A 23,890-nucleotide genomic window follows, 5' to 3' on the forward strand; every position below is an offset into this window, starting at 1 on the left:
TAACCGTATCGGAAGATTGCAGATTATTGGAGAATGCTCGGAAGCGACAATCCAAACAATGCGCTCAAACACCTCAATCTTTCCACCAAAAAAATTCACAAAATAAAATCTTAATATTGCCCCCAACTCAATTAACTTTTCCACAATACACTCCTTGTATTTAATAAAATCAAATTCGATTGTCGCAGCAGGAAACTAGCAATATTTCTCTCACTAGGACACTGAATTAAAGCATCGACAGGATTACGAATTTATCAACTTATCATCGCTTTTTTTCTATGTTGGGGTTTTAGCAGTATTTTCAAATTCATTTAACGAATTCAATTCGAAAGCCTGAGGGAGAATCGGTGAAATGTTTATCAATACATCGAGTTTAGTTTTATTTTCTCAAATTAACGAGAATAAACAAAATTCAATACGGACTTGCCTTTTATTAGGGAAAAATGCTTCCCTTTCGAAGTAATTACATTGTTTGAAAATAGACTAAAACGTCAATTTCACAAAGCAGGGTCGCGTCAAATTTTAAGTTTCTCGAGGCTATAAATACCGATTGTGACAAAAAATCATTAAATATTCCCAATTGTAAAAAATTCCGTTTATTGATTTCATGTTGAAACGAGAATTTATAGGAAATCGATAAACTTAGATAAGAAAGCAATCAAATGTTTGTAAGTTTTAGCGAGTCATGTTCCCCATCATCCACTTATGAATTAAAACAGCAGGGAAAGTTTTTATTCGAAAATCAAAATTCGTGGATAGTTGGGGTGACATGGACTATGTAATTTATTTCTCAAGAAAGATGGAGATTGCAAGCCGGAGACTGGCAGTTTTCTTGGCGAGATGACAAATGAGCATCAACATGGCGTCCAAACTTCAGGAATTTTTTTTTCACACACACACACTCACCGGTCATCAAATAATTCGAAGGATTAAATCCCCCTTTCAGTTGTTGCAACTGAATTTTAAGGACGCTGCAGGCTAAGCTGCGAAATTTCAGATTCGCATAAATTATGAGACAACGTTTCACTTTTTCGAGGAAAATTTAATTGTTAAACTGAAGCTTTTAAAATTTTGATTTCGAGAGTAATTTACCTTGTCGTGACAGTTTAGTTTGCTACTACACAATTCCATTTCCGTGTTGTCTCCTAATATTAATAATGCTCTATCCATGACACTTCCTACTCCTAACATACCTATGTATATTCTTAACTGCCGTTACGGGTCTTTACATTAAGCATATTGCTCTGCATCACACTGAAACACAACATCAAGCTTTCGGCTTACTTGTAATATGTCCACAAATCATATTACACAAGAGGCGCAGTTATTATTTCACGCGAACACATTCGCTTCACCTGCAGACCACCAAAGCTCCACATCCAGTGGCGCGCGGTGAGGCAACTTTAAACGCATTTTTTACATAAATTAGTTTTGTATAACCAGACTGTCGAATTATGTACTTTTGAAATTTTTTTCGAAGATTTGGCAAGCGGTTTTAGTCCTCATTTGTAAATTTTAGGGCTAGCTTAGTATTTCAATTTAAAAAAAAATTCTAACTTCATGAATCTATGACTGATTTTTTTTGAAATTTTTAATGTTTCTGTAATTAATTGCCACCGCTGGCAAAAAACACAAAAAATGGTCTTTTGTTTACGAATTTGATTTTTTTTTGGACCATTTCGAATCAGAAAATTGTTCATTATGGTTCAAAATGTTCTAAATTTTGCACTGATTGTACATAAAGAACCAATCTGTCGAATTATGTACTTTTTTCCAAGATTTGGCAAGCGATTTAAGCCCTCATTTCGGGCTAACTATAAAATTGCTCTAACTTTATTATTTATTAACCGATTTTCTTTGAATTTTTAATGTTGGCAGTAATTCATTCTAAGTGGGCCACCGCTGGCAAAAAAAAACAAAAAATCATATTTTGTTTGAAAATCTGAATTTTTTTGAACCATTTTGAATTTTTGTGCTAAGTTTTGCACTATGGAAAGAATCAATCAGTCGAATTGTGGATTTTTGATTTTTTTTTTGCCTAAAACCGCTAAAAACGACTTGAATCGGTGTTTTTGAATCAAAGATTGAGCAAAATACTAATTTTAGAAAACAATAAAAGTACTAAATACACAATGTTATGTAAATCTTACAAAAATGTCAAATTTCGACAATTTGGACATTTGACAGAAAAGAAAATTAATTAACGTTTATTCTTCAAATAATTATTTTTTATATTAACAATAAAATCAAAGAAGTCGATTTTAAAGCAAAGATTTTAATTATTTTATTTTTCTTGTCGACAAATGTGTCCAAAAGATTTTGCAAAAACCTCACCGATTATCCATAAAAACGAATTTGCTTTGAAAAAGACGCAAAAATAATGAATTTAAATTAATTTTTCCAATTAGCCACGAAAAATTAATGTTAGATGAGGGACTATTTCATCAATTTTTTTCTCATTGGATTTCAAAAAAATGCAGAACAAAGCTTTTATATCACTTTTAAAATTTATAAATTTAAATTTGAAAAATTCTTATCTTTTATCTATTAATATAACAAACTCGTAAATTTTTTGCATTGAAAACGGTGTTCTCAGTTGGCAATAAAAAATTAAAAATTTTTTTTGCCTAAACCCGCTAAAAACGACTTGAATCGGTGTTTTTGAATCAAAAATTGAGCAAAATACTAATTTTAGAACACAATAAAAGTACTAAATACACAATGTTATGTAAATCTTACAAAAATGTCAAATTTCGACAATTTGGACATTTGACAGTAAAGAAAATTAATTAACGTTTATTCTTCAAATAATTATTTTTTATATTAACAATAAAATCAAAGAAGTCGATTTTAAAGCAAAGATTTTAATTATTTTTATTTTTCTTGTCGACAAATGTGTCCAACCAATCAAATTCAAGATTTTGCAAAACCTCACCGATTATCCATAAAAACGAATTTGCTTTGAAAAAGACGCAAAAATAATGAATTTAAATTAATTTTTCCAATTAGCCACGAAAAATTAATGTTAGACGAGGGACTATTTCATCAATTTTTTTCGCATTGGATTTCAAAAAAAATGCAGAACAAAGCTTTTATATCACTTTAAAACTTATAAATTTAAATTTGAAAAATTCTTATCTTTTATCTATTAATATAACAAAATCTTAACTTTTTTGCATTGAAAAGGGTGTTCTCAGTTGGCAATAAAAAATTACCTACTGTTACCAACAAATTGACAATATTTCGACAATTTCTACAAATTTAAATTTGTAGAAATTTAAATTTAATTCTTCATTTAGCAATAAAAATATTCGTTTTAGTAATAAAAGATAAAGACTATATTTGTAAATTTACGTCACTGTTTTGTCATTTTCAAATAACCAGTAACGTATACTTCCGTTTTTTTTATCGTTTTTATCTGTTTGATTTTCTTGAAGGGTGTGAGTCACATTTACGCGAAATGTCAACAACGGTCAGAAAAGTGTCAAATTGAATGACTGAAATCCAACGCACTCTTAGTCGTGTTTTTTTGAAAACGTTAATTTAGGTACTTTTAGACCTTTTTTCTCTTCTTTGGTAGAATTATGATTGAATTTTTGATTTTTATTTTCACTCAATCTCTACCTTTTGGCGTTTTCTACTTTTAGTGCTTCTAAATTATCCAACATTCTCTAGGAAAAAACAGTTGCTAACGCGCGACAAAGATGGTTAAATTAACGTTTTACACGGGTGTGAGAGCGTTCAAATTATGACGTTTTAGGAAAATATAAAAAAATTAAAGCTCCTTCGAATTCACTTTTGATTAGTTTTTTCATTTTTATTTTTTATTTTTTTTTGTTACAATTTTTCAAATGTATTTTTTGAATTTTTTCCCATTCAGACTTAAGCTGTTTTTAATTTTTTCTTCTTTTCTCTTTAATTATTAAAATTTTGATTTTTTTAATTTTTGAACTTTCTATTCTACTTTTATATTTCAAAAAACTGTTAATCTTACATAAATTGCTTCATAATTTGTCACAAAATCTAAACTTTTATGAGGAAAACTTGACTTAATTTATAAGAAATAAATCTTTTATTATAGTTAGGATTTTGTATTTTTACTTTTTATTATTTTGCTTTATAAGAATTTTTATGCCAAAGTCAACGTGACATGGAAATGATTCAGGATTCTCCTGGCCGCCACTGCCACTACACCCTAAAAATTTTTGTAATTTGTTTCAATATTGATTGTAATTTTTTTCGTTCTGCGTTGTGCCATGGGATTTGTTTGTTTGGTTTTCGTGCGTTTCGATGCATTTGTTGAATTTTCGTAGCAGATGCCGTTGTAATGGTATTCCGCACGTCGTAGCCATAGTTAACCTTTCGAGCTGATTAATTGTAATCGTTGGTACATCTGTTTACTTATGTCAGCACAGGTGATATTAGATGTCTGATCCCGTTGTCCGAGGTCTAGCGGCCATACAAATGCATGGATTCTCACGATCCTGAACTCGCATCACGCCGTATTATTTCACATCCACGTTCGGTAACATTTCTGCGGCTCATCGCCGTTTCAAAACCATTATTCTCTTCAACATTGAATCTTTTTACCTCCCACAAAAAAACAACACTCGGAAAATTCATTTATACGGGATTAGATCTTTTCTGAAATGGAAACGCTGACACCAGACGCGAACACTTTTGAAGTAACTAACGTTATGCTGGGCTTTATTATATGAATACTTGCTTTATGTCTGTTTCTGTCTGCTAGCTTATATCTATGAAGATATATTCCAGATAAAATAAATGTATTTACCAGTTGAGAGAGTCTTTAAAAGAAATGACTCTTGACATTTACAGTAAGAAAAAAATTGTCACTTCTGTTCAAAATGTGATTATAAAGTCTGGAGCTTTGTTGTATTTGTCGGTTTGTGCGTTAATAGAGAATGGACGGGGAGAGAAGTTACATATAAAATTACTTTCCATCTGAAAGCTTTTACTGAGAGTAAAAACGGGCAGTTTCAATTTGTGAAAGTTATTTTTCGAAAAACACAAAAGTAATAGAACAAGACGTTAAAAAAGGTCGATTGAGTAGACGACACGTCTCAAGGGAGTCTCGCCAGTGTTTAATAGTGAATTAATAGACTTCTATATCGAGTTCGTTGACAGGTAAATGATAAATGTGCGTTGAATAGAAACTAAAAATTGTGAGTAAGAAAAATAATGAGGTGTGTGACTTGTTATTCACTTGGGTATTTGTTTCCAGAAATTGCAAACCATCGGAGAGGACTTTTGTGGGTTAGATGTGAACACGCCTTTGGGAGGAGAACAAGCCATCTCTGCTGTTCCAGTGTTACTTTTCACCACGAGGTTGACGGCAGTTGCTGCCACCTCCACAGGTGATTTCACCGTCGTCTTCATAGGGACCGCCACGGGACATCTCAAAAAGGTTAGTTGCCACCTTCTATTCCCTTAAATTGCCGTCTGACGTCATATCTACCCAATCCCGAATTGCCCCTCGTACAATAAATAAACTAAAAGGCCATTCGCAAACCCACAACTAGGGGAGAGTTGCACATATTCGACCCAAAACTTTGTTTTTTCAATACTCTCCCTAAACAGTCATTATTTCGACCCACTTATCAATTTTTCAATTAAATAGAAAACAAGCCATAACACTTCCCAAATATTTGCTACCGGAACATTCACTATAAATTATTTATACCCCTAATTATTTCGATTTTCGATAACATTCACCCTAACTGGAATGAATAACTTAGCCTAAATCTGTTCATCAATAATAACGTTTGAAAATTAAGTTCAGCCAGGTTATATTTTTTCTTGTTTGTACAAACATTCTGTAAATGATATCAATTTCACCCTTTTCTGACACCCCCTCATTTGACATTTGCTTATTTGGATCCAGCCGGGCTAAAAATATACTTTTCGGTAACACGAGTCATAAATCTTCTTTATCTGGAAATTCCCTTTATGTAATTTTTCGCTTAATTTTTGATTGTATGAACGAGAGATCTAAAAATACCTGCGTGATGCGTTTCTTAATAAAAATTCATGTCGTTGGGTATGTTTGAGGTTTAGAAACGATAAGAATGTTTTCCTAATAACTTATTCATAAATAATAATTCCATTGAACTGACGGGTTTAATACAAACGCTTTGTGATAATCACAGATGTTTCCGAAAGCTGTTTCAAGCTAAGTCTATTATCAAATAGTTTATTTTGAATTCATTTGAGATTATCTCAGTGAGTATATTTTCACTTATCTTAGTATTTTATTCGGTTGCATTCGTGATATTGATGATTCAATAATAATAAATTTCACCTTCTTTTTTATTTATAAAAGTTTTAAAAGAAGCAGCTTCGTTGCACAAAATCTATTTAAAAATTAAAGAGTATCGTACATAAAACAACCCTCGAATTCAGCACTGTGCCCAGACGTTCGTTTTAGATGGTTTACCGCAAAGATACACCTATAATAAATACAGTTGAAAAAAATTCAGAAATGATGTGTGTGTTTCGAATATCAATTTTTTGATTTCCACCCCGAAAATCCAGGCTAGGGTCAATGATTATTTGATTATTTTAAAAATATTAGACCGTCTAAACCAGTCACAAACGTATAATTTCCAATCGATTACTTTTAGCACTCCAAATCCGACGGCTTATGCATAATCAATAACCGAGTTGCCGGTAAATACACTGATTGTAAATATAAACCGAGTGCTTCTCAACCCACACACAAGATACACGAATTTCTCGCAAATTGGACGAAAAAACACACAACGCGGAAAAAATTTCATGCCGTGTTAACTTTTGAGGTTTTTGGTGTGGCTTTAGTATCAAACAATTTCCTGTATTGATCAGGCGGTGCTGCAATAACACACACCACTTGTAAATACAAACACGTGCACATTTGTTGACACAACCTGCAACATCTATGCAACATTGTGTAAAACATCACGCACGCGCACTTCGTGACTTATTTTGATTTTAAATGGCACTTCTCAGAATAATAGATCTGTCACCAATTTAGCGTGGTTGTTTCCAAACCAAATTAGAGAGTTAATTAGAGATTTAAAAGTTTTTAATTTTAACATGTGGTTGCGAACTCTATAGCGACTGCTACGTGTGTGACTTTACCTTTGTTGTTGTATTCCTGTTTGAGTTATAGAAGAAAGAAAAGGGGAAAGAGGTACATATAAAATTACTTTTCGGCTGAAAGCTTTTATTGGAAATAAAAAATTAGCTTTGAGAAACACAACAGAAGTGGGTTGACATTGTGTAAGGTGTAATTGTGTTATAACATACTCTAATTTAATAAATATTTTTCTCGTGACTAATCGTAATCATTTAAATAATGTAATACCGAAGCAAAAAATCGCTCAATAACCTAAAGAAAATTCCAATTTCAAAATAAGGAAGGTTGTTATAGTAGTGCGGGAAAAAAGACATATGACTTTCTCTTTTCAGAGCGATAAATTTGTTTCGGTGATTTTTGGAAAAAACTAACTTTCACGTGTCATTTTTCTTTTAATTTGTTTAGCCATGATTGGCAATAAATTAAAATTTAATGTTTGCGATAACCCGGAAACTTAGTTTTGCTTGGGTATTTAATTGGTGAGAAAATTCCTTGTTTAATCCTCTCTTTGAACGACACCCCTTGACGTAAACGGTGATACCGACACTTTTTTCTGTTATGTTTCACATCAGTCGGTGTTACATGACTTTATAGTTTCCGGATAAAAATAAACTTGTCAGGAAAAGTGATTGGCATGCTTTCTGTGTGATCGAAAAAAATTTCACTATATTAATGATACTTGGGAGTTGCTATTGCCTCACATAGTTTTTCGGAAAACTCGATATTCAGCTGACGTTCGACATTTTCTATGTAAACATCTGCATAACCATTTTATACGCTATACGCCCTACGATGATGAAGGTGTCAACGGGAGGCTGTTGTCTTTTTCCTTTACTGCGTCACATCACTGGAAGTGTTATTCAAATTGAAACAACGAAATATTTCCAATGGAGATCAATCTCGGTTTTTTTCGTCTTCTCGTTGAAATGTAATTACGATTTGAATACTAGTCTGATTATCTAAGCTTGTAGAAATAAATTTCGAAATACACCTTTTGTAAAGCTATTCATTCACCGTTTAAATAGCTTCAGTCATTTAAAATTTTTGAATTTCGAGGTGAGTGAACTTGGTCTTTAATACAAAAGATTTGACGTCCTTTGTTGGTTTCTTTGACGCGTATTTACAATTTCAGTCGGTTTTTCGTCGGAAAATACTAGACACACAATTGAAAAAATTGTTCAATGATTGATTACCGATTGACATTTCATTTACCGGAAAATTGTAAAAGGTGGATTACAGCCAGATTAACCAGATTATGACACCTATTAAAAAATTAACAGCTTCTGCTTATTTTCAATTCGAACACTAGGGGATGCTAATGTGATTGAAATTTCAATCACACCACAAAAAAATATAATCATTTAGTTTGAAAAATAATCGCAAATCCGGAAATGACATGATTATGTAGGTATATTCAAAAGTTATTACACATTCAGGATGTGCAATAGTGTACATTTATGTAATTTTGTGCGGATTTATCACATACCATTCGGTGTGATTTATGTTTTTTTCGACCGAAAAACACGCCACAAAAACAACGATTTAATGGTTGATTTTTCAAATTCACGTTTAATAAATAGTGCACCTTATGTGGCATCACTCAAATTTAACCCTTAGATACCCATGCGGGGTCTTTTTTTGTATATTTTTTTGGCAGTGTTCTGGTATTTGTTATTTAATGTCTTTTGCAGGACAAGATAGGATGCTACCACAAAATTAATAGTTTTTAGCTTTGTAGCAGATGATAAAGTTAACTGGGGTTCCCCAAAGGTGTTAAGTGACCAATCATTTATTTCAATCTTTCCGTCTTTTATTGAAATTTTTCTTTAAAAAATGAATCGACGAGAACGAAAAAGATTACTGCTACAATATGAACTCGAAAAAATAACAGAAAATTTGAATATTAATTCAGAAGCCTACTAGGTATATTGATAATACCATCACTGACGCAATTAGCAGATGATCTTGTTAAAAGCAATATCATAAAATCCATAATAAATTAGCTTTCCACAAGTGTATTCTTTCAAACAACATCAGGCTAAACCAAAACTTGTCATGAATGTCCTGAAAAACATGCAACAAATGCAACAAAATTTTTTGTTCTTTTTTTGTTAAATTGTATTTAGATATAATTTAAACAAGCCCTAAATTTTTTTTTATTTGTTAAATAACGATTTGTGTTTTATATACTTAAATTTAAATGGGGTCCCTAGAAGACACCGATGGGCATTTACTTTTGTTTCAAAGGCATGGGCATCTAATGGTTAATAAAGAGGGAATTCATTTAATGACACATAATGTTACGTGATCGTTTCCTGTCACCTTTACTAATTATTGAAACTACGATTGAATCACCACAATTTTGCTAATTAACCAAAAAAAAAAAAACCTTGAAAGAACCGGAAGAATCGGATAGTTTTATTACACAAAATTCAAGGAGCATTAAATCGGTGAATCGCGCGGGATTTTGGTTTCGAAGTACGCAATTGTGAATTTAAATTCATTTATAATTGACTCGAGCTGTGGTAATATTCGATAGCATATTGTTTGTAAAATTTCAATTGTTTGATATATCTCCAATTCCACCTTTCCAAACAACAAGATGAATGTTGTGCTAACAAGGGAAGTTTGACTAATACTGTAATTCAAACTCAATAGGGTAGATGATAATTATTATCTGTAACAAGAGTCAGGAGTACGATTGTTTCACTAAATATTACTTTAGAGGAGTTGATATAAAACTTGAATTTGAGATGATTTATATTATAAAAAAAATGAGAATGTGTTCGTGGTGAAATCAGTCGAGATTTTTGCGCGAGCGATGTCTTGGCAAATATCTGTTCCATGATATTGGTTATTAGTGAAAGATTTATTTCAGTTGGTCGGGTTTTTCTGGGATGAATGGGTATTTTCAGCGGCAATCTGAATTAAATAAAACAACGATGAAAAAGTCGAATTGAAATAAAAACGGTACGGAATCGTAATGAATCTCAGCAACATAAAAAGTCTATATATTTTTGTAAACGGTCGACTGGCTTTGGAACTACCCTATCCTTACGTTACGTGGTATGAGCTCTATCGCCCCTTCTTCTATCCCTTTGTGGCATATAAAACTCCGGGGGAAAACTTGAAAGTAAAGGGACGGGACCCCAACTAACAATGTCACATTAATCGAAACAAAGTAATATCGATGGCCTACGAAACACCTAAGAGATTGTTAACGCAGAACTTGACGTATTATACTAGTTAATCTCTTCTACTCCATCTTTTTATTAAAGTTTAATCCTGAAAGCAGCACGTGCGCCATTTGATAAAATCAAGCAATCTCTCTAATCCTAGCAACGTTTTTTCGATTTAAAAATTTCCAAAATCTTAATCCAATCGTCTATTGCACACTTATCTATTTAGATTAACTTGAGCTAACTTCATAATTACTAAGCTGCGAAGATGCACTTGGCATTATCTGCTCATTGTGAATTTAATCAAGTTTTTACATTAAATTTGATTAGCTTTGCAAGCTCGCTCAGAAACAGAGACTTGAGCTAAGTAAGATCTTTCGATTAAATTCCAAATTTCTTTCTAAGAGATACAGGTGTGTAACTAGCTCGTTTAATTGTTAAAACTTTTAATTGGATAAGATAGGAATATTTTCGCGGCCTCGAAAAAATCATAAATTCGGCTAATGTAATTTTTCTTTTTTTATTGGCAAAGTTGAGATGTACAATAAAACGGCGTCCCTTTTTTAAGCCGTAAAACTTGTACAAATATCCGACCTTGTAATTATAAAGAGTGAAGACGGCAACTGTGCCAGATTCTGGAAGCTTAGAGGCATATATCAACAGGGCTACCACCCGCTATCATATTGTCTACCGGATACAGCACCCGGAAGCATCTACAGCCCTCGGTATTCCAACAAAGGTGTCATTTTCACATAATAATGTTATTGTATTAGAACTTCTCGATTGTGATAGGGCGATACCGCTTTACTGTTTTTTCTATAATTATACCATATGTCTATATGAACAGACTGAATTTTTCGTACATTACGTAACGTAACGGTTTATTCAATTTTATTTTAATCATATGGTTTTGAAGCAATTTTTCGCTTTTTTTTTAATGACTCATTCGCATAATTCGTACAAAATGTCTTCATTTTAAGAATTCGCCGCGATTAAATACCGAGAAGCAACCAGTTTCCGTTGATTACGTTAATGAATAAATAGAAAAAAAGAATGTTAACAATGTCGTGTTATTAATTTAGATTTTTGATTAACAAATAAAATTCCAAGTAGTCGCTTTGGAGAAAATTTACGGAATGTGCTCCTTTACATTCTGTTTTAATAAAATAGTGATTCGTGATTTTAGTTAATAAATTTTCATTCGACTAATTACGATTTACCATATCGGGTATAATATATTTGTTAATCTGACTCTCGATCTGGAAACGGGAAGTAAAATTCCAATTATTATTCTCTATTTTTAACCAATAGATTTTCGATAAATATTATTTCCTGCCAGTGAACATTTACTACTAATAAACAAATTATGCGGTCAAAAATGAAAAAACTGCTTCATGAATAAAATAAATGAGATTAGATTTGAGGAGGAGACCTCAGGGGTTAAGAGTGTCGGAAGTGGATTTAGATTTTTTATTTTGTGCATTTTCTTCAAGAAAACCGCTGTGAAACTTGATTATCGTGTTTCTACAGTTATTAGATTTTCAACAACAGTTTTAACTAGAACAACAGCTTTCTTAAAAGATAATGGAAAAAATGCGAATATAACAATTTGAGCGATCGTTCAACTGACACTAAATTGTTTTCAATTTTTCTAAAAAACTTCGTCAGTGAAAAATTTGCATTGACGTTCCACTAAGTGAATTACAGATTGGAAGACTACCGAATTTGTAATGATCAAACAATTATTTTCTAGCGAGACGCTAAAAATAGAACTGGTACTTTGTATGAACAGATTGTTGGTTTTGGGTGTTGCCCTCTTCACCTCGAGGACTTACCAAATGTGGACGGTGGCACAGTACTTGACTTTTACCAACATTATTCATGTAAAATCAGCTTTTAATTAATTACCAGCACTCTAGTGTGAGAAGAATTTCAATACAAATAAATTCTTATCTCTTTGTAAACAAAACCATGTTGTAATGGGAAAGATGAAATGATTTTCAAGGTATTTAAGAGAGTCAAAACAATGTCAATAAATAAAAAATTCGATTCGGCGTGTATGGAGCTTTAATCATAAAATATTTTATGATCTGAATGTCGACATAAATAAACAGAAGGACCGGGAGACAATATTGTGTCACAATTTATGTGACCGATATTTTTGCTTCAAGAAGTACGAGTAGTTGTGTTTTATAACTCGTCCATACGAACAAGAGTTCGTTTTTAAGCGAAAATTGATTTCTATAAAAATTCCGTCAAAATGACCAAAATTTACAACCGAGAGAGAGTGGATTTGAATTTTTGTGTTTATTGGAAACGAATCCAGTTCTCCGGTTTCTTTCTCGGATTTGTTTTAAGAAATGGCAGTTTCCAATAGCGCTTTTACAGCAGGAAATTGTTCGTTTTAAAGGAAAGAATGCAATACAACGCCGGAATAATTATTACTTTATCTTCACTTCATTTTTGTAGGGGAGACTTGTGAATTTTGATCATTTCGCGAATAATGGCCACGTTAAGGCGATTGCTTATTTTGGGAAAAATTTCATTATCAATCGGCTATTTAATTAAAAAGGCGGATTTATTTTAAAAGCACACCTTTGCGTTTCAGTAACCTTTCATATAGAGTTTCTGCAATAAAGATTCATAGATACGGTGCTTTAATAGCAGGATCGTTATGAGTGCCGTAAGGAACTTTCCGAGGGTTCTTTCCAATTTCAGATGGCGTGAATGGTTCCATTTATTCTCGAACTTATATAAAAACTAAAATTGCTCATAAACTGATACACCTCTCTAAACGGAAATGACCCTTCTAAAACCTGTCCATCTTTTAATTCCCTTTAAAAAAAAAACAAAGAAACATCGAAGCGGATGTGACGTACACCCTCCAACCTAAAGAATTGAATCAGCCACACTTGTGCTTGTCTATTATTTCGCACCCCTGTGATGTCAAATAGCAGTTTATGCAAGAGGCGGTGCTGCCAAATACTGCTAGTGAATGCATAATTCCGAAGGAGTTTTTTCGGGAAAAGATCACATTTATCAGTCGTGTGGCTTTTTCCTTTTTATTATCTCTTGTCTGTTGTATTCCAAGTTGATAGTCTCGCCACAAATGGTTTTTGGTGTTTCCGATTGAGTTGTCGGAAACTGCTAATTGTGGTTCGAGGCGTTGAAACATAAATAAACTTGTTCACTGGACGTTATATTCATTTTAAGCGCCGATAAATTTGTTAACATTGTTTAAAAAACCCGCACATCACCTCCGACCTGAAATCAAGTCACTACAGAATTTGTAAATGCAAATGAAACCTTCAATCTTGCATACCAACTAATGCCGGGCATGGACCCGGAGATGCCGCAATTGTCGAATAACATGCCCGATATTGCTCAATAGACTCATGTTGCTTGTTAGTTTATTAATCATAAGCTAAACACTGAATTATTTTAATTGGACGACTCGCTCAACACTATCCGCTAATTATTACATTGCTCATTTTAAAATTAAAATAAAATAAAAAGCATTTTCGAGTTTCATTCGCTGAAAGCGAACATTGACAACTCATCCGGAAGTATATACAGGGGCACTAAAAAGTATGGGTACAGTTAAATATTATAAAAACTATTCAACGAAACTTATTGAAATTTGGTAGACGCTTAAAAGTATTTAAATTACATCGGCTCATATGTTTATCAAACTTTTATCGTCATTTGTTCTGGGGATACAAGGCTAACTTGATTTTTTTTAATGTCAGGAAGAGTCAAATTTAATATTTTTTTCTGAGTTCTGTAATGTGACATGCATACCTTATTTAAAAAAAAATCGAACTAATTAAATTTTGAAAAATGTGATTTTTTAGCCTTGGAAATGTTGTTTTTATCCATCGTTAGCTCTTTGCCGCCTGAACTTTGACCAAAAATAGGTAAACTGTTTCCCAAATTTCAACGTGCTCTGCTAAACCGTTCTGAAAATATTTAGCTGTATTCATACTTTTTAGCGATCCTGTATTTATCTAAAGTTTTGGTTATAGCCATAATCTCATACTCAATGAAAATATTTTCAAGATGGCAGCACTTCCGGTTTTTGGATTACTCAAGTGATTTTGAGAGAGTTTTTATCAGACTTTTCTATACCTTAATTTAACCGGTTTTTAAATATTTAAACTTTTTTGATATTTTTTTAATTTGCATCTTCCTCTCCAAAAATCGATAACACTACCATTTTTAATTATTTTGAAATCGTATTTGGGCATATGGAAAAGAAAGGTTAGATCTTTTCTTTCGTGTATTTATAATAGGAAAAATAATTAACGAAGCTTCAAAATTTAAGGTTACGTTTGGGAAACTTCAAGGAAATAACGTAACTGAATTTTTTGAAATGGAAGGTCTCAATTTTTTTTTAAATGAAATAGAATTTAATTCTGCACCGATCTGTATCAACATGCCCTATAAATTTAATGATTTCCAAGTTATTTTAACTTTTTTACAGTGAACGAAATTCATTACTATCCATGGTAGTTTTCGCATGGAAATATTTCTCACTGAAAAAACGCTAAGTTTTTTTTCACAATTTTGTTATTCTTTTTGTAAATACAAATTAAATCTAAATTTGGATAACTTTGATAATCTTATATCTATACTAAAGTTGTTATGGCTAAAGAATTTCTCACAATATCAAAAGAAGTTACTATAACTTGAAAATTATCAAACATAGGTATAGGGAATGTTAATACAAATCGAAGCAAAACTAAATTCTCCTCTATTTAGTGAAGAAAAAAATTGGGGTGTTTCATTTGGAAAAACTGAATTAAGGGTATTTGAAGTTTCCTAAACAAAACCTTACATTTTGACGGTTTGTTAATTATTTTTCCAATTATGAATACACCAAAAGAAAGATCTAACTTTTCTCTCTCGTACACCTAAATACGGTTTCAACATAATAAAAAATGGTATCGATAATGGTATCGATTTTTGAATAAGAAGAATCAAATCCAAAAATTTTTTAAAATATCTAAATATTTCAAAAACGGTTAAATTTAGGTATCGGGAAAAAAACTTTCTCAAAATCACTTGAGTAATCCAAAAACGCAATAAAAAACAACTTTCTATTTAACAGGAAGTGCCGCCATCTTGAAAATATTTTCATTGCCAGAACCTAACCGATTATGACTATAAACAGAATCTTAGATAAATATCATTGTTATAACTCCCAATACTTTTAATGTGGTTTTTAGCCGGGACACTTTGTACATACACATATGTAAATTCTTGAAGTACTACAAAAATTATACAGATTTTATTCATCTATCTTTGAGGTGACAAAAAATTTCTATTGAAGACTGATACATTTTTCTTCTTTTTCGAAAAAGTTTTCTTAAATTTTGTGTGAAGAGACGGAAAACACGTGCATATTGCAGAAATTAAACGTAAAATTGCGGGAATTAAAAAAAAACTACTTTTAAAGGTTTACAACTGAAATCTGTTCAATTTAAAGAGGGAAAATTACATTGATTAGTAAATGTTCGACTTATTGAAATTTCTAGATGAAGAGGTTCGCTGTTCAGTTAAGAAGCGTTTCTGCCAATAAGTTGCATTATTTAAACAATAAAAATGAATATTGTTTTTGGTTGAAATTACAATTAGTGCTGGGAGCGGCTAACGAGAGGGCAGCATTTACCTCATCATTGAGGTTAGATAAATTCAGGGTCGGGTGACAAATTGATGCAGTCTAACCAGAACAATATTCGCCTCCCTGGAATTCGCATCTGAACGCACATATATTATAACTTTCAACTTACCCCATACCTGATACCTAACTATCTTATTTTAGTTTATGGCAGTTTAACTCCTTCACTCGCCCTGGAATATGGAAAATTCTCTCCGGTATCAAAAGAGATAGCTCGCGTCTTTTCCCTCTGTTTCGTTATTTATTTAAGAAATGCCATTTTCTCATATACTTATCGATACTTTTTCAATGGTTTACTGACAAAGCTTTGAATCAGAATATTTTAAATTCTGCGCAAGGGAGGAATTTTTAATATTCGACAAAATTAGTATTCGATCCGATTTAATTTTTTCCATAAATAAATAAATGGCGTGTGGGTGCCACGTTTAAAAACGTTATTTACACACGACAGTTATTTTTATTTAAAACTTATCACCCGTTGTTCGAATACAGGTTTTCGATAGAGTGACAAAGAATTATTTATTAGTTATAAAATTAACTTCAGGACATGTAAAATATCCGATTACACGCCGCTTGACCGCACAAAAGCACAATTTTATTGAAATTGTAACAAGTTACTAACTTGATACTGAAATCCATAGTTTTATTGTTTTGCAAAACAACGCTTTCAACAATTTCTCTCATGAATATGAAATTCTACACTTAACCTTAGATTACTAGTTCTTTTAGCGACACAAGGCGTTCTATGTACACAGAAACTTTCTTCAATTCACTTTTCTTGCCGGTGGTTATATCGAATTTAAAATTACGATTCTAAAGCCTTTGTGTTAAATTTAAATTCAGCAGTGGTTGACAGGAAGCTTCACGGGGTGAGCCGCACACGTAACGAACTTCACTGATAAAACCACCCACTTGTATATACTTTACTTATTCATGTGATATTAAATGTATTAGCCGATCGATTCGTTCATTGCTCCTTTTCTTGCTCCCTTCGGAATTCGACTGAGATGTTGAAAATTAATGATTGCTTCAATTCGCTTTTATACTTTTAAATTTAATATAAACCACTCGACTGTGACTAAATAACTCTCTTGAAATGACAGCTAGAACAAACAACACCTGTCGAGAAACGATTTGCGTTTTTTCACAGACACTTTTCTTGGTTTACTAGTATAGTTATTGTGGAAAATCGTTTTGCCGTCTATTGTGACAATTTGTCGATAGAGACGTTAAAGAATTTTCTCGCTTTTCTTGGGTGGCTTTAATGGAGGATGTTTTATATAGATATAAATATGCGTTCGTTCGTTCCGTTCAAAATGAATTTATTGGCACGTTTAATGGCTTTAAACGGGTATTTTATTTGTGGCAAAATGGCAAAATCATGTTAACTGCTTTACATGGATATATCATATATAAAAGCGACCATATCAAATATTAATCGGGGTATTTTTATCGCTAGTGGAAAGGTGCGCCGTCCACTAATTATTGACACCAATGCGCCAAATCGTCAACTCGGCGATTGTTAGTCTTGACAATTGACGCTCTCGCAACTCTCTATATGATTTATTTAATTTCGTTCTAAAGCCACTGAACAGTTTAAACAAAATTGATTGTTTCCCTGATACTGTCATTATTTTCGCTTTCTTTCCATTGCGGTAAATCGTTTCGATTACGTGTTTTCCATAATTCTTGTCCCATTTTCGAATCGCACGCACTCGGGAGTTAATTGCTCGATTTTGTAAAGTTTTTTTGTGTGTTTGTCGAAGTTGAACCGCATAGTTTAAAAAAGTAGTTAAGGGCGTTGCTACCCTTGCATGCTTGTCCAGGGTTGCCAGCGGTGATAATTGCTAGCTGTAATGGGGACGGCTACATCTGTTTACAGTTCTCAGGATCAGACTGGGATTACATCGCGATTACCGTTAGCCCCCTTTTCAAATACACCACATATTTCAATTATACTTGGTTTACATAAGATTTGTCTTTTGAATTTATGTCGCGTCCACCGACAAAAACAATTTTATCAGCGCTGTTTTCCCATTTGAAATAATCATAACAGTGGTGATAATTTCACTTCCTGTTTTTTTTTGGGATTACTCCCTCATACACTGGTAATTAGCACAAAATCAAGAGCGGTGGTAGGAATTATTTTCCCGGAAATAAAAGCGGTTCTATTGAATTTAACGCGGCTTCAATACCGTATTGTATTGAAGGTTCACAATCTATTGTAACATTTTCCCCACTACGCAATATTTCATATTTTATTTCAGACTAATCTCAAACCCCTCTAAACTGTCCTCCACCAAGAAGAATTGAAACAGTCAGGGGTGGCTCGTGTGCTGGACACCTAACAATTTGTCGATACGGCATGTCTCACACAAATTTCAATTTTTTATCATGGTGGCGAAACCCCATTTTTTCCTAAATTAATTCACTATCCCCTGCCACATGCATTCTGACTTTATTTCGTAAAATTCGTAAATACTAAAATAAAATTAACTTCACTTTAAAGAAAAGGGTTGTGTCAGCACGAATTATTTTAATTACGATAACAGATTAGGGGAGATAAAAAACCCTTTCAACGAAAATTATTACTCATATTTAGGAGCAAACAAATAAAACGTTTACAGACACAATATTGAGTTTTTTTATATTTCTATTTTATTTTACTACTTACATTCCAGATGCTCTCGTGCTTATAGAAAATAAATATGGTAACATTTGCACCTCCTTGACGGTTTTATGGTGCACTATTTTACAGGTGCGAACAGAATGGACATTTTTTAATGGCCATCTTACAGAAAAATTAATTAACCAAGGAAATCAATATCTATTGTTTCTAAATTTATTAGTTTATCGTCGAATCCTGTCGTAAATGACTCAGTTATTGACTATTTGCATAATTTATGAGTAAGTTTCGATTCGGGTCAAGTTTGTTTTTAGTTAGTTTTTTTGCGGAATCACACTATATAATTAAAGAAAATTTGTGTGATTAATTAAATATTTGAATGTTTGCTCACAAAATGGAAGATAAAATGAATTTGTTATTATGAAGTAATGGGATGTTTTACGATTTTGTTAAAAGCTGGCACGATAAGAGTGGATTCTTGTCGGTTGGCCTAAATAAAAATATACGACTAAATGATCGATCGTGGAATTTTGTCGAAAATTATGGTGTGGATGGGTTTTTTTCAGTCGAGCGCACTTGTCAGGCTCTAGACTCGAGGGAAAAGGTCATAAGACCGTAATACTCATATGGTCCCCCTTTAAAAAGTAACTGTTGCTGTGGCAATACTGCAATCAAGAGGATCAGATAAGTCCGACTCTTTGATATTTTTTATGGCGACGCATATGGCGGCTTTCCGAGTTGAGGGTTGCGAATTTTTGACACGAGGATTGATAATCATATTTGGTGCAACAATTTCGATAAATTAACCGTCTGGGAGTTATGCTAAGTTTAATTACGGCACCGATTGATTCGCTTTAGTGGAATTGGTGATTCATGTATGAGGGTTGATGATGCAACATCGATTTTTGAAAAGTGAACTTATTGTTTGTGGTGTTGACCTGATATATTTCAGTGGGAGGGTAATTTTACTTGCTGGGAGTAAAATAGCAATGGGGATTTTAAATAGTTGTCTGGGGAATAAGTCTGGATCGGCGCAGGTGAGGACCACAGCAAATCTTATTACAAGAACAGAGTAGGCTGAACTAGGGAGAATCGATGTAAGTTAAACTTTACCAAAAGATGAGACTAGACAGCTTTCCGCACGGATATCACAACTTATTACGGTCATTTTGGATTTATCACGAATCAAAAAAAAAAACCGGTTTGACAAGGATCGGGTGTGCTAATCCCAACTAAAACCGGTTTTTAATCCCGTAATGTAAAATTTTGTTTTTTGTTTCAGGTGGTGGTGGAGTCGCGCTCTTCGGCTCTGGAATATGGCGACTTGACAGTCGAGGAAGGCTCACCTGTAAATCCCGATTTGTATTTCGACTCGCAACTGATGCATTTATATGTGATGACAGAGAAAAAGGTAGGTTTGAACCAGTATCGATTTAATTACTTTTGATTGAGTCGGGTAAATATTTGAGGTGGTGACAGCTTCCTGCAGATTTCATTTTTACGCCCCCCCCTTGTGTGTCGTGTGCACTTTATAGAGGGCCACCTTTTGTTAGGAAGTGTTTAGACGTGCTTCGGCTATTTACTTCGTTTTCGCTTTGATTGTTTGTTTCTTTTTTCGACTGTTTACTTTGAAAATGTTCTGTTTTCTAATCCACTTGTAAATTTCTAACAAAATCGATCGTTCGAAAGGCGTTGCGACACTTAGTACCAACAGTTAAATACGGTTCTGCTATATCCCTCTGTAATTTTATTTAGAGGAAAGTCGGGATAACTCCTAGCCGGGATTATGCTCCCAACGACTTTTATTAAAACAGATTAATCGCAAAGTGGCTAAACAGGAACGGACGACTTTTTTGATATTGATTTGATTTCCGGTTGGGTGACAGCTATCAATTTATCTTAATTGGTGGTGGCGATGGGGGTTGTTTTATAATATTGTGTGTGGGTATTTTTATATATTTTTTTTTTTGAAAAGTGCCAATCAAAATTGAGTTTGCCACACTACAACCACTCAATAAACTTGACTCATTCGAAAAGGAAAATATGATCAATGAAAAGTTTGTTCCTCCCTTTTGAAATGACGCATGCGTGGATTGAGAGGCGTCTTGTGCGTGCCTTGACTAGGGTTTGTGCGTGTTTTAAGGCCTTCTAACTTATGGAATAGGTATTTTGCCGCAGCTGGGGAAGTACGCGCCGTGATGACTATTTTTGCAACGAAATCACGCCCATTACAGCCTTTATAAATTTTTATTTTCCGCTTTAATCACATCAATATGTGTTCTTAAAGTTGCTTAAGTATTTTTCCAATTCGGTCTTGAAGATTTCCCGAGTCTTTCGTCTTCCGCCGCCTCCCTAATTCTTATAATACCTTCGTAATAAGAACGAACAAAAGTAATTCCTTTTAAGATACTTTCGATATCGAACTGCTGTTGACAAAATACATGCTACACCAACCCTTAACTCGGAGTTTTAATTCCGCTTCACGTCCAAATAAAAGCAAAATTCACAAGATATGCTTAGATGATGCTTAATTGCTCGAAGCTGAAACATTTTCAGCTACATGTGTCTTCGTATAAAACGACTCGCAAGTAGAATTTTTAAAAACGTGCTCAAACTTTTTATTCGCATTTTTAGATCTTGAATAAAATATGCACTCGTGTATCACCGTGAGGTAGATAGAATTGCAGACTCGTTTAAATTCGCGTTTTTATTTTATGCATTTAAAACGTCGACAGAAATTCTTCACATCAAACTTTTACAGCTCCTTCTCAACCAAAAAATATGTTTTTTACACCTTGAATACATTTGTTTTAATTTTGTCGAAAAATTCCGAATTGATTCAAGCGTCACACAATTATTTTAATCGAAAAATATAGCCTCATAATTCGATATTATCTATCACTTCATGATTCAGCTTTATGAAATTTTATTTGTTTACTTACCTGATTTATGTGCCCATAATGGAATTGTCAAATTGCTTTATTTTTAACGCAATTTTTCTTCGAGTGAAAATTCAATTTTTGACTATTGATTTGTTTGTTTTAGGTGTCGAAAGTAAAAGTGCAGGAATGCAGTGTGTATAGAAGTTGCTTGGAATGCCTCGGTGCGAAAGATCCATACTGTGGGTGGTGTTCGTTGGAAAACAAGTAAGTTTCCTTTTTTAATAACCAATAGAAATCAATTGTAATAAGATAAAAGTAAAAAAAATTAATTGCAATTGCAATTTATTTGCATCGGCGCTGATATGTTGGAGAATAATCCATTCTCTTGCTATTTGAAGTGAAATATAAACCCACACAGACCTTGACATTCTAATAGTAAGGCCACAGGTAAACGGCATTCTTCTTCCTAAGAACAAACCAATTCTGTTTTCGACGTGTGTGTGTAAATTGATCGAAAATAGTTTTTGTTGGCTTTCTTGTCGGATTATTTTCTAATTGTTATAAATTATACCGTAAAATCGCATTAGAAAGATTTAATATATCTCGAAGCGAACCGAGATCCAATTTAGGGCGTGTAGGAAACTTTCCGGGGGTAATTGAAAATTTTAATATTAACACTGAAATGAACTTTATACTAACTTTTTGGTTTATGGTTTCTGGCGAAATCATTTTTTTGACTAGTTTTTATTTATTCGAATAAACAATCAATTCAAGTTTGAGTATTATTAGCAAGGTTGTTTGTGACGTTCCAGGATAATGTATTGTAATAGGGGAATAAAGTTAGGCGAGGTAAATAGTGTCGGGAGCGCTGTGAAAAGTTTATGAATTATTTTGTGGCGGCTCCGCTTTAACAATTAGAGGATAGACAATCACTGTTCTAATTGTTCATCAAAAGCAGGCATTTCACTCCCGGTCGTATCCAGGTGCACTAATGGTAAAATCAATATTCTGTCAACGATCCACAATTTGTCAACCATTACATTACACTGCCATAAATATTAAATTATACATTAGGCCCCAATAACTATCTATCTATAGTGCTTATCTATCTGACGAAATTCTTTGTGCTTTAATAATTTCAATCATATCTCCAAGTACCCATAAAAATTTACGCAACTTTTTACAAATACTAAATTTCCTTTCGTGTCTCCAGATAAATTTTTTACAGCTCTTGATACTTTGTAACGACTCATTTTAATTTTTTTTACAACTCAACTAAAACACTCACTGCGACAGCTACATATGCATTAAAAATTAATCACTGCAACAAGTACAATGCTCCTGCTCTGGCGCCACTACAAAATAATACTACAAAACTTTTTGACATAATGCGACTTGCTCGAAATACCCATTACCCAAATAATTGCTGGAAAAACAGGTAATCTCATGCAAACCCACGATAAATTATCCTATTATTTCGGCGATTGCCATCTACACTTCTATCTCGCTTGTAATTACATTTGGTATGTACCAATGGAATAAACCTGCAACCTGCTGCAAGACAACCCAAATTCACTACCGGAATACCTAATGCCAAAATTACGACACTATACTTGCATATATCCGCTCACATGATCCACTTAAAATTCCAAAAGAAAGAATTTTACTCCGACCCGACATCACCAGCCATCGCAAAGCCAAAATTATTAAGAATTTGACCACATTAAAACCACATTCTTTTTACTTTAGTCGTGAAATCAATCATTTTATTAAAAATAAAGAAGCGAAAACTCAAAAATAATTGAAAACATAAAAATCAGATAAAAAATGTTGTAAAGCCACGAAGATATAAAAATAAATGAAAACGTAATGGAAACAGGACTATAACAAAAAAGAAAATCATTACAAAAAAAAAAACAAATCATTAAAAAATACAAAAGAAATTCAAACTACAACAAATAAATCGATAAAAATATAAAAAAAAAGTTTACTAAAACAGTCACTAAACAGCTATAAAATAATGAAATGAACAAAAAGAAAAATAAGTGAATCTGAACAACATGAAGAAAACGAAAAAAGACAAAAAAAATGTTTAAAATATTAAAATAAAAGATAACTTAGGATGGCATTTAGGACCAAAGTTTAGACATTCTAAAATTTTGCAATCCAACATTTTGAAAAATAAGTAGAAAAGTGTTGTTCTATTGTCTGCTTTGTGATTATAATTTCTGAAATTTTCTTGGAAATTGTGACAATGCAAGTTAGAATTTATTATATTAAAAATAATTGTGTTTTATTTACTTTTTGTAAGTTTCTTCTTGAATTTTTTAATAAAGGAATCAGTTATTGCTTGTAGTATTTTTATAGTGAAATAAATTACCCTAT

At 32.8% G+C, this 23,890-nt stretch overlaps 1 protein-coding gene across 2 annotated transcripts in view; it reads left to right on the plus strand.

Moving 5' to 3' along the window:
- The window catches only part of LOC123006658 (plexin A3), a 50,191-nt gene that overhangs the window by 12,301 nt on the left and 14,000 nt on the right, over nt 1-23,890 (plus strand). For both annotated transcript variants that reach the window (XM_044401304.1, XM_044401303.1), the window contains exons 3-5: nt 5,246-5,428; nt 19,906-20,034; nt 21,669-21,769. In XM_044401304.1, coding sequence (XP_044257239.1) covers nt 5,246-5,428; nt 19,906-20,034; nt 21,669-21,769 — 413 coding nt within the window. The remainder of the gene's footprint in view (nt 1-5,245; nt 5,429-19,905; nt 20,035-21,668; nt 21,770-23,890) is intronic.

The sequence above is a fragment of the Tribolium madens genome, unplaced genomic scaffold (assembly GCF_015345945.1).
Source record: "Tribolium madens isolate multiple individuals breed KSU strain unplaced genomic scaffold, Tmad_KSU_1.1 Scaffold_2;HRSCAF=44;Tcas5.2_LGX, whole genome shotgun sequence".
Taxonomy (NCBI): Eukaryota; Metazoa; Arthropoda; class Insecta; order Coleoptera; family Tenebrionidae; genus Tribolium; species Tribolium madens.